The sequence below is a fragment of the Stylophora pistillata genome, chromosome 9 (genome assembly GCF_964205215.1).
Source record: "Stylophora pistillata chromosome 9, jaStyPist1.2, whole genome shotgun sequence".
NCBI classification, from domain to species: Eukaryota; Metazoa; Cnidaria; class Anthozoa; order Scleractinia; family Pocilloporidae; genus Stylophora; species Stylophora pistillata.
This window is the reverse complement of record NC_142527.1, coordinates 17696113-17707700: the sequence shown is the minus strand read 5'-3', so window position 1 is coordinate 17707700 and position 11588 is coordinate 17696113. Positions and strand designations below refer to the sequence as shown.

At 36.0% G+C, this 11588-nt stretch overlaps 2 protein-coding genes across 5 annotated transcripts in view; one reads left to right on the top strand and one right to left on the bottom strand.

The window, feature by feature from the left end:
- LOC111322292 (WD repeat-containing protein 55) overlaps positions 1–5120 on the bottom strand; it is a 16530-nt gene extending 11410 nt beyond the window's left edge. The window contains exons 1-4 of one of the 4 annotated variants that reach the window (XM_088734300.1): positions 4620–4912; positions 4149–4201; positions 3487–3608; positions 315–412 (exon numbers count right to left, since the gene is read on the bottom strand). In XM_088734300.1, the coding sequence (XP_088590426.1) occupies positions 315–412; positions 3487–3608; positions 4149–4201; positions 4620–4788 (442 nt within the window). In that variant the 5' untranslated portion in view covers positions 4789–4912. Of the gene's footprint in view, positions 1–314; positions 413–3486; positions 3609–4148; positions 4202–4619; positions 4913–5047 lie in introns of those variants that run through there. The other 3 variants (XM_088734299.1, XM_022925364.2, XM_022925362.2) reach the window with 3 other exon arrangements.
- LOC111322294 (acyltransferase PGAP2) lies at positions 5077–11238 on the top strand. Its single transcript, XM_088734301.1, has 5 exons — positions 5077–5310; positions 6648–6921; positions 8503–8609; positions 8848–8956; positions 9772–11238. The coding sequence occupies exons 1-5, from the start codon at positions 5143–5145 to the stop codon at positions 9900–9902; spliced, it is 789 nt and encodes a 262-aa protein (XP_088590427.1). The 5' UTR covers positions 5077–5142; the 3' UTR covers positions 9903–11238.
- Positions 11239–11588: the final 350 nt, after the last annotated feature.

Genomic DNA, 11588 nt, shown 5'->3' with positions numbered 1-11588 from the left:
CTCATTATTCTAATGAAGTTATCACATTTTATTTGTATATAATCTCTGAGCTACAATTTTACATCAGTTTTAACATTTTACTTGATAATGAGGTCATGCAGACTTCGAAACGTCGTAGTTTTTTACCGTTAATTTTTAAAACAACTTTAACAATCAAAATTATTATTAATATTATAATCAAATGTAGCCACTTCCAAAGTGAATTGCAACCTTTAGACTGCCTACTGTTGGTCTTCTAACTGTTGTACATTATTTTATTTTACAACAAAGAAGAACCTTTTGCAAAAAAATTATGAAACAACATTACTCCTTACACAAGCCATCAAGAGAAAAGGTCAGTGCTCTACAAGCCTTTTTATGATGGTGAAGCTCCAGGAGCAAATGATTCTCTTCAGAAACTGCATATGAATAGCTGAAAAATTGAAGAACAAAAAGGAAATTTAGATAAATGCTGTCAAAACTGTTGATTACAAATTTTAATTGTATGCATGCCTGCTCAATTTTTAGCACTTTATTGGTTGAGAACACATCAATTTATCCCAAACAATGCAGAAAGTTGAAAATTGAGCAAAAAAAAAGTGAAACTGAGTGCATAAAGTTGAAATTGAGTGCAGAAAGGTAAAATTGAGTGTAGAAAGTTGTCAGCAAAATTAAAGAACTGGGGCCAGTTGTTCAAAGACCGATTAGCACTAACCCAAGGTTAAATTCTTATCTGAGTTTCTTTAATCCTTTGTTCAAAAGCCTTTTTTGGGATAATATTCCCTATACTTTTTAGAGCATCCAATTACCAAGTTGTAGACAAAAAGAATTCCACTGAATTTCCTTTAAAAGATTTCAGATCTGAAATCGGATTTCACAGTAACCCTGGGTTATCTTAACCCAGCTTTGAACCCAGCCCTGACTTTTCAACAAACTGTATAGAAGTTAACATCAGAGTTAAGGGAAGAGTTCTTTGTCCAACAAACGCTAGAAAAACTAGTTCATGATTCAAATTGATAGGTCAGTTTTTAACCTATTTCCTTAGCTATAAGTCTGACTAAATTAGCTTTTTATGTGACTGAGTGTTCTGACAATAACTTTCACCAATAAAAGCTGTCATATCATCAGTTCAGTCAATTAAAAAGAAGGTCCTTACTATGACTTTCCGAACCCAGTTTCTCACACTACACAAATGGACCATTCCTTCTATCATCCAGGCTGACAGTCAGTGACTGTATTTACAGTATTTCATCATTACTTACAATTATGCTAACCTTGTTGCAATTGATACTTAATAATACTCACACTGAAAACTACTCACAATAAGATAATTATTTAATATTTAATATCAGTTTTAACTCTAAAAACTAAATTATACTTACACCCTTTTAATATTTTTATAAATTAATTACTATTAATTAGCTTAAACTTTACACACCACAATACTTACAATTAACAAACGGTAAACACCACAGCGTATGCTATCGAGTTATGAAAGCACACAGGAGGTTGCTAAGCATGAAAGAAGCATAAGAGTTATGTGAGGTGATAGCCAAGAGTGACTTTAGCTCCATGAGTGCTTACTCACTGCAAACCTCCCAAGTGCATCCATAACTCAAAAGTGTACACTGTGGCATTTATCAAAGAAGCATGAGAGTCATGTGAGGTGATTAAGCCAAGAGCGACTCTAGCTGCGTGAGTGCTTAGCAAACCTCCCAAGCGCATCCATAACTCAATAATGTACACTGCGGTATTTACCATGCCTTTGTTTTATAACATAACATAGATACATTAATTGTGGCAAAAGAGTTTTCTTCTATTTAACAAATCTTATGTGACCAGAAAAAACAAGCGCATGCAGAAAACTAGTCTTTGCATCTGCTCACATCAGCAGTGTACACCCATGGGAAATGGTGGATGCTGAATTGACCAATTAGAGCATGTGCTTTACTTTGGTTATATGTTATAATGTGATTTTTTAATTAGCTTACTCTCCATACTGTACAATATTTACAATACCTACACTTGATAAGGCAGTTACAATTTTACAGAGATCAAGTCAGCACATGACTCATCACAGACACAATACAAATATACTTCAATTAGATTTTGGAGCTAGAATGGTTAATAACAAAAATTGATAATGCAGATTTTAAATGAATCAAATAGATAAATAAATAAATTATCATAATATAATTGTGTTACAGTTGGGTCATGATTTGCCCTTTGATCTTAAAGGTTTCACATTTCATTTTTAGCTTGCAGTTTTCTTGTAGTCAGTTTTCTTGTATACAGTTTTCTTGTATTCAGTTTATTGTATTCAGTTTTCTTGTATTCTCCATGCTGTGTTGTTATAGTTCGCTTCTTTGTTTATCAAGACTTTTAGTTGTGTGTGCCATCAGCATTATGGGATCGATATGTAAGTTTTTTAATATTCTGCTTCAGATCTATTAATTTTTTTTTGTATTGCTTGCCTCGTTACTTTGCAACCATTCATTATTTATGTTTTTAGCATGTTGTTTAGCAGTATCACCCCCTCAAAGTTGCATGGAGATCTTCCATGAAATCTAAGTGTTCTTTTATTGTGTTTTCAAGGCAAGCTCATTAAGTACTTTTTGATATTTAATTTTGATATCACATGGTTATTGTGTCCCTTAGGTTTCCCTAAGTTATTTTCGTTGTATTACGTTTGTTAGCCGCCATGCCTGTTCTTACACTAGATCCCTTTGATTTATTTATTTCAGTTTACAAGACAATATAGACCCCTAATAAAGTTCATAATATATCCCGGCCCATTTTTGGTGCAATTTAACTGGTCACAATTTTCTTGGCATCTGAACTTTGCCTTGACATTTGCTTACCGCTACAATCTGTTTAGCCGCCCCCCGGTTAGGTCAATTGGTTAGAGCGCCAGGTTGTGCGGGAGGTCAAGGTTTGAGGAGAATTTGCTAGTACCTTTCTATAATATCAAGAAATGGATAGATATTCTAGTCTTCTCGGATAAGGACAAATAAACTGTAGGCCCCGTCTCCTGCAGGGTTAGGGGTAGGAGACGTTAATTTCTCACGCACAAGATTACTGTGTGGTAGATGTCCTCCCCTGGGGTGGGATGGGTGGGTGTTATTGTTTCACAGGGTCCCATTTAAACTAGCTATTTGCTAAACTGGGCTACCCTGTATAAATAATCGTAAATACAAATATCTTAATAATGGTTCCCATCTTTTCCTAAAAATTTAATATTGAAGCTTCTCATTTCTTAAGGCAATAAGCCTTTCAGTCTCCATTTTAGCTTCTAATTTGTATAGAAACAACTGATTTGTTTCTTCTACATTCCCATATACATACTTTACCAAACATCATCAGATGATTAAGTAGATCATTTCTGTTTAAAACGCCAACTTTAACATCTTCGAGATATAAGCTCAGATTTTCACTCCAAAGATTAGACCACCAATTGCAAAATCTGTTCCAAAAGGTGTACAAGCACATGAAAGCAGTCATACTTACACTGTCACCCTTCCATCGATTTCTCCAGCAGCAATAACGTCTCGATTTGGATGAAAGTTTAAATCAAATACTTGGTTATCAAAACTGATATCACCCGGAACACCATCACCTCCATCTACTCCCTGAATAATTCATAATTGAAAAAAAAAGAAAAACGACAGAATTTGAGATATACTAATTATAAGGTAACATTGCACTGTTACACTCCCATGTCAGATTTTGTGTTATTGCTTGCTCAAGACTTTTGACAGTTTTTAATTGCTGGATTTCATGCAACCCCAAAGTAATCAATGATAATATGCACTGTTGGGGAACAAAATTTCAGCTTTATAGCAATAAGAATTAAAATCACGCTGTATATCATGGCTGCTAGGAAAGAGGTCTTTTTTAATGGAGGAATCAGCAAAACAACAGTTGCATGTTAATGGTTCATGGGTAGACCATCAGTACGTCAGTGGACTATCCGTTTCACAAATGACCATTATTTTGATCAGGGCTACTGTATTATTTGTTAACTAGACAATTCCCAAATTGAAGTAATCACATCATGTAATGGAACAAAACACTTTCAATCACTGAAAAATGCAATTATGTGTGATATTACAGAGTTTATATTATATTTGAGCCACATAATTAGGTTATAATGATAAAAATTTTCATACATGGAGCCCACATGACAATAATTGTATCCATTGGGGGCCTGAAGATGTAGCAGCTTAATAATCAGGGGAATAGAAAATAAAAGATTCACAAAGGGTGACTCATAAATATTGACCAACAACTGCTATAGCAGGTGAACAGAATGTGATTAAGGGAGGCATGAATAATCAACTGGTGGTTTTATGTGCTCCATTGCACTTACATGTAATTTATCAAAGAATTATACGGTTTTTTTTTTTTATGCAGTTTCCTTCTTCCTTGTGCTTTCTAACAAATCCTCGGAAACAGTCCATGTATATTCCCTTGCAGGTGTTGTGTGTTTATTATCTCATATTCGGAAGAGCCCTAGACAGGGAGCTGTTCAAATAAAGTATGTAAAGTATGTATATTATTCATATCATTCTTATTTCCTGTGCATGGAAATTAGCAAGTTCTTGTCCTCGCTACTGAACAATAAATTATATGGCTTTTACCCACGTTGCCACGGCCAGTAAGGCTAATTTCCATGAACATGAAAGAATAGCAATCAGATCCGTCAGATATGAAAGGGGTCACGTTGGCTGAATTTCCAAATTTCGTTACACCGTCCAACCAACACCAACAATCCAATATTTTTAAATGTTTCTTAAACTGTTGAGCCATCTTAAATCGCTCCGTGCCATGACGTTCTTCGCCGTGAGAATTTTTTTACGAGGCTTGTGAATTTCTTGGGCATAATGTAAAATCTTGTGAAATTTTTACCAAAATCGCCAATTTGATTCCTTTCCGTAATTGCCTATGGGAGGTATTTAATCTCCTGATTTTGACCAAATATGGGCACCCTAAGACTAAAAATTAACCTCATCATTTTCCAGAAGGCCTAGGAGCTAATTAAAAGCAACTATCTGATATCTCACCTTACCTGAGATTGCTCGTTTGTTTGGGCCGCCATTTTGTTCCATAAGAACACGTGGCTAGCTTACTAGCCCCATAATTCCTTCGGTTAATTGATTCAAAATGGCGGCGGCTTCTTCGAGCGTAATCACAGTTCAGGCACCTATAAAATCCATAACCATACAACACCTTGCTTTATTCATTTGTTGTTTACCACTATTCTCGTTATTTTCTTGTTTGTTGATCGCTCTGGTATGGCATTTCGATGATACTACAAAGACTCATTGCCAGGTGAGAGTGCTTTCCTTCGATGAACCATACCGGTTGGGTGTGCGTATAATGCAAACCGGGTTAAATTAGTGTCATGGTTGTAATATTAGCTTTTATAAAATGACTGAGATACTACGAGCGCAATTGTTTGCCAAACACCTTTCGTTTATTGGTATGGTAAACCCACAGAAAATTGAATCATACTCATGTTGTAATTTAAGTTTATTTTATATTTAATTAGTATATAATTCAAATTTTACTCGCATTCTCCCAACATTCCAAATCGGTTATTAAGTTTTGATTAATTCAAAGCTTTAACTTCCCCCCCACAATCCTAAGACATCACCTAGGAATCACCTAGTGTTTGAAGATTGGTTGGCCAGCTCAAATATTCCCCCCCCCCCCCTCCTGTTAACTTAATATGTTGTGTTCAAATGCCCTCTCCAAGTGCTGGGTTTGATGTTCTATTTTTTCGTAAAAGGCTAAAGATCAGTGACTCTGACTTTCTGCTTATTGACAGCAATTAATTTGACTATTTGAACTACAAAACTTAGATCTTGCAGACCTTTTCTTCTGAGCCATCCAATTGCACAAGTGGACTCTTAAAATACACGGCCATATTAAAAAATTAAACGTGTATTTTGCTGTTCTAATTTCCCACTCCACCCAGGTGAAGTTCATTTTCCACCCCCCCTCCCCAAACAGGCACAGCCAACAATCAAATGCCCTTCAGTTGCCTGCATGAGGGCTTGAAATTGATTTGTGCATTATGCTGGTAAACCCAGAGAAAGTGTGGTCTTAATTTATCATGTCTAACTAGGTAATCTTAAGTTCTTTTGAAAAAAAAAATTAAACAAGTTGCTGATCATGACCAAGAAAGCATTTGTCACAAAGGTTATCAATTGTTTTCTTTCTTACAACTCTATGTTCTTTTTCTTTTAACAAAGAATGTACACTCACTGAAGGTCACTTAAAAGTTGAACTCATGAGCAGTGGTTAATAAGGGTAACAGAAATATTCCCCCATAATTTTCTATTTTCTTTTCCTGTTGAACTTTTACTTTCCAATCAGACTGTGAAAGAAGAATTATTTTCTAATACTGGTATGCTATTTCTGATTGATTCCCACAATTTCCTTTTTTCTGAGAGACCTCTTTCTAAGAAATCATGAAACTAAGCACTCCCAGGTCCCTAGACAATTTTTTGACTGGATCATTATCATAACTACAAGTTACATGTAGTTGCAACTGTATTTTGTATCTACTTAGCATGTCATAATTTCAAAAGTGGCCCTTATAATTTCACTTACTGGTATGCTGTAAATCTCCAATGGATTTGTTATTCTTCCTTACATTTAAGGTACCAAACTATTTGCCTTCATTAAGTGCAGCCATTGGGGGAAACATGCCAGAGATGTTTATTTGGAGAGTTGCAATAGCTCTGCATTGCCTTCCACGAATCCTTCTTGCACCTTCTGCAATTCATAAACACTACAAGAATACACAATCAGGCAGAGTATATCACTTAACAACTTGGTGGTTTAAGCCACTCAACTTTTTAAACAGCATTTTGGAAGTAATAGAAAATGGAGCCCTCCTCACATTGACCTACATATCTTCAGTTGAAAATTATGGTAAGCCTTGAAAATTTCAATTGAATCTGAAGAGTAGCATTGGATTGCATTGCTTCTGTGCACTTTCTCTGTGATTGGCTCAGAACACTTGCAGTACTTGTATCTTGCAATTATATGTAGTAGCCAGTCAATGCAGTTATGCTATGCTTTAGGCACTTTAATGATTTTAATTTGAGTCCACTTCATCACAACGTTTAAGATATTTTTGTGTGTAGTGATCAACTGTTGTGAATTGTGATTCAATCAATTAATCAGCAGACCTTATTTTAAGAGGGAAGCACATGACAGAAGGGAAACTGATGACCCAGTGGTCCTCTGTAGGATAAAGCTTAAAATGTAAAAATGAATGATGATCTATGCTAGATAGGTTTGGTTTTGAACCAAACCTATTTACACCATTTTCACAACTGCTAGTCATTTGCAAATTAGGCTAACACATTTCTTTGGACACATTCTTGTTTAAAAAAGCTTGCTTTTACAGCAACCAACTTCCTTTCATTCAAATTTATTTTGAAAAAGGGTTGATTAATTTTTTTAAATTTTACTGGCATTGATATACATTTATTGATGCCTGGCACTTTCAATTTGAAAGTTAGGTTTTTCTTTTCTTCATTCCTATTAGAACCTCATCAAACATAAAGTGTAATTACCACTGCATGACTGTATTTGTTTCTTTTGTTGGTTTTTTTGTTTGTATGCACATTTTTTTTTCTCTTGTTATCACATTGTTTGTGTTTTTTTCGCTTTTACTTAATCAATATTCTGTTAGGTGTTTTGCATAATTTCGTCTCGTTAAGGCCCTTTTTGCATGTGTTTTTAGCGGACTTGTGCTTTTTCATCGCTATGTTTCATTTATCCAGTTTGCATACCATCTCCGTTTTTGATTTTCGTGTTCCTAGCCGTCCTAGTAATACAACGTTTCTACCGCTTGCTTCGCATCGCTTTTCACTTATATCATACATTTCGTGAAATCAATTAAACGACGTAGCATGTTGGACGTTTGACTACAATATAAAGAATGGGTCGTCTTTGCGTTTACTCAGCAAATGATGGCCAGCAATGTTTTGTCTCTTTTTCTTCCCCCCTCCTCTTTCATAACTGTGCACACGAGACTGACCAGCATAGCTGCTTAGTTTGTCTTGGTTCCTTTGGTATGATAGGACAAGGACTATGATTTACTTTTCCTCCTGTATGAAATGGTAGTCAATTGTAGGTTGCCTTTAAACTTTTGTTAAGTTCTACCCAGGAGCAATGCTTTAAAAAGCAGTGTTGGAGTTATGTCACTTACTTCATTACACAGCACAATGACCCTTGACTAGGTTTAAAACACATAACAGTCAATTGTGAGCCAGTTGAGGAAATATGGCCAGCAAAAATTGTTAGACTTTTTCAAGAATGTTGTAGGGGTTTCTCCAAGGACTTCATGGCATGCTTGTCAAAGTAGAGAGTCACTGATACTAGGTGGGTATGTTGTGGATGAAAGGTGGGTGAAGACTTTACCATTGTAGGGGTTATCAGTCATAATTATTTCAATCAATGGTAACATTGTGAATATTGAGATCTGAAATGTTTACGTTTCAGCTATTCACGAAGCTTCCTTTATTATATTTATGGCGTGCTCCATGGCTTACATGTTTCTGTCATGCATTCTATCTGGGTTGACAACAAGCAAACCAATGAGCATTGAGGTATGTACACTGTGGAAATTACCAATTCACCATTAGGGAATGGATCCAAATCTTGTAAGACTTACAGTTTTTTTTTCTGTCTTACATTATTTTGTTCACTCTCCAGTTAATCAAACTGGAAAAATTATTGTTTAATTAGCTCTTTCAGTCATTAAAAGAATTCAGTGTAGGAATGGCAATTTGTGCAGCCTGTATCACACATTCACCCAATTGTCTTAAACTTTCTGTAATTTTTCAGGATTCCACCTTATTCAGAAAAAAAGTGTTTACAATGCTCTTTAACTATTTCACCTTTGGCATGGCAGTTTATTTCTTCTTCAGACACAATTGGTATTGTGAACCTGGTGGTATCCTTTGAATAAAGGCTGATAGTTTCTATTGAAAGAAACTGTTTGGGGCTGCGTCGGTGGGGGTCACAAAATAATTTGGATATATCAACAACGTTGAAATGGTAGATTGGCCACCGTAACGATTACAAAAGCTGACGTTTCGAGCGTTAGCCCTTCGAGCGGTAGCCCACTTATTCGCTCCGACGAAGGGCTAACGCTCGAAACGTCAGCTTTTGTAATCGTTACGATATCCTTTGAAGTTAGCCATACACATACACATGCAGAAACCTCATAGCTTCATCTTTAAAGTGTAAGGGGCAGTTCACTTTTCATAAGTTGGGAATTTGGGAGGAGCAGCAGGCTGTTGGGATTTTTGAAGCCCACTGCAACTAAATATTTGTTCTTGCTTTGGTGAACCCCCCCCCCCCCCCTCTCCCCAAACTGCACTTAAAAACAAACTTTCAATATATGGCAACTCATTCTAGTGAGGATCACAAGGTAGATTTGAATATTTCAGATCTTCTGGCCATAGATCTTTCAGAACTTGTCATTACAGGGTATTTTTTCATTGAAACAAAATGTTTCATAAAGCTTGTCTTCCCCCCCACTTTGTTTGGGATGCTCTCTTCCCCTCTCCCATTCCCCTCCAAATCTACCCAACCTCCTTATTAAAATCAACAGTCATCAAAAGGAATGAGGGTTTGTGACTTAATTTGAGAAATGTGATGCTTGTAATTTTTGTTTGCTGTAGAAAATGACGATTACTTTATCACGGTCACAGAAAAAGGTCATTTTTTATCATTATTTGTCTTAACATCTTTTCTTCCTCACAGTTTATACTCTCTTTGCTCTGGGCGAGTATTTCACGGTCATATCCAATATAGCCTTTCACTGGTATTGTATAAAGCATTTTAATGGCGCTGTCTTGATGTTGACCTTTGTGGAAGACATGAAAATAAACTGAACAAAATAAATAAATAATCCAGTAAAGGAATTAGATATTTGTTTATTTTTATCCTCACAAGTAGTACAAGATATTGAATAAATTTAGACAATGCAATGACAAGCCATATAACAGTCCACAGTAGAATTTATTTTTAGTAGCTGTTGAGAAAAGATGATTCAAGTTTTGTCTTGAAGGATACGAGAGACGACGAGCCAGTGATCTCAGACACACGCACGGACGGAACCACAGATACATGATCACATGATCAAAACTACGCTTTCTTGCCTTGATGGGCTACAGAATTGGTTCCGAAGAATGGGGCGTCACTGTACTTTGCGAAACGAAACCAAACGAAACGAAACCAACAAAACGAAACCAAACAAAACGAAACCAACAAAACGAAACCAAACGAAACGAAACCAAACGAAACGAAACCAACAAAGCGAAGCCAAACAAAACGAAGCCAAACAAAACGAAACCAACAAAACGAAACCAAACGAAACGAAACCAACAAAACGAAACCAACAAAACGAAACCAAACAAAACGAAACCAAACAAAACGAAACCAACAAAACCAAACCAAACAAAACCAAACCAAACAAAACGAAACCAACAAAACGAAACGAAACCAAATAAACGCAAACATTTTATCCAGAGAGTTCGAATTTACAGAAGAGCTCGTTTCTCCTGATCACGTCTTCAGTAAGAAAGGGTTTGTTACTGTTGGCACTAAACTTAAGATGCGTTTCGTTACTGTTACAAATGAATTATGCATATTTCGCGTGTTGACGCCACGTTATGTATAACCGCACCATTGCTAACAAAGTAACATCCAGTTTGTTATTATTGGTACTCAGAGCCGTTCGGTTACATTACTGTAATTTTTTTTAGTATTTGAATGCTGTTTAAGGTTATAATTCAAACTGAGATTGACTGTCCACAAATAACTGGAGAACTGGCAACCAAAACAGGTTGTTCCAAACATTTACCTGCTTTACGCAGAACAGTTATTTACGTTTTGCTATTACTGTTAACAAGATAGAAGGTATATTCCCGGTACCCCGATACCATTTGTTTAAGCCACGATACGTGTAACCGCGGAACGCCTATGTAATGTATTCACCAAAGAAGTAACAAAAACATTACCGGCAAACGGTAAAAATTCAAACATTTTCTGTCAAGATGCAGCCGTTTTTACACTTTTTAGGAGATATTTTTCCTACAGGCTTAATCTATATTGAAATCAGTTTCTTCCGTTTGGCGTAAACGTCAGGCTTGAGGTTGCAATTGTTGATGCTATGATCCGTTTTGTTACTGTTTGTCTTAAGTATTAATAAAAGACTGATTACAAAGATTATAATTTTTTGGAGTAGGTTGCAGTCGCAAACTTTCACAATTCATTCACAAAAAAGGTCAGATCCACATACACTTCTTAACCCTCCCGCGATTCGCTAAATGGATACTGATATAGGAGCAATAAGTAAACAGGAATTTGAAACAATGATTCCGCCAAAACCTACATTATGTAGAAGCTTTCGGAAGCTAGCGAATATGGCGAATTATTTTCCTCCCTAGAGAGGTACAGGCTTCCCAGCACTTGAATAAGAAATCGATAACAAGGTAACAGCATAGGTTATGTTTCAGTTTCTTTCGGCTAGTTTCGGTTTGGTTTCGTTTGATATCGTTTGGTTTCGTTTCGCAAAG

What these genes read in the sequence shown, in the direction of transcription:
- LOC111322294 (XM_088734301.1), top strand. Translation starts at nt 5,143, where the DNA reads ATGGCGGCGGCTTCTTCGAGCGTAATCACAGTTCAGGCACCTATAAAA. An exon ending in ATCTTCAGTTGAAAATTATG is followed by an intron (nt 6,922 to 8,502) that starts GTAAGCCTTGAA and finishes TTTACGTTTCAG; the next exon opens with CTATTCACGAAGCTTCCTTT. An exon ending in TTGGTATTGTGAACCTGGTG is followed by an intron (nt 8,957 to 9,771) that starts GTATCCTTTGAA and finishes TCTTCCTCACAG; the next exon opens with TTTATACTCTCTTTGCTCTG.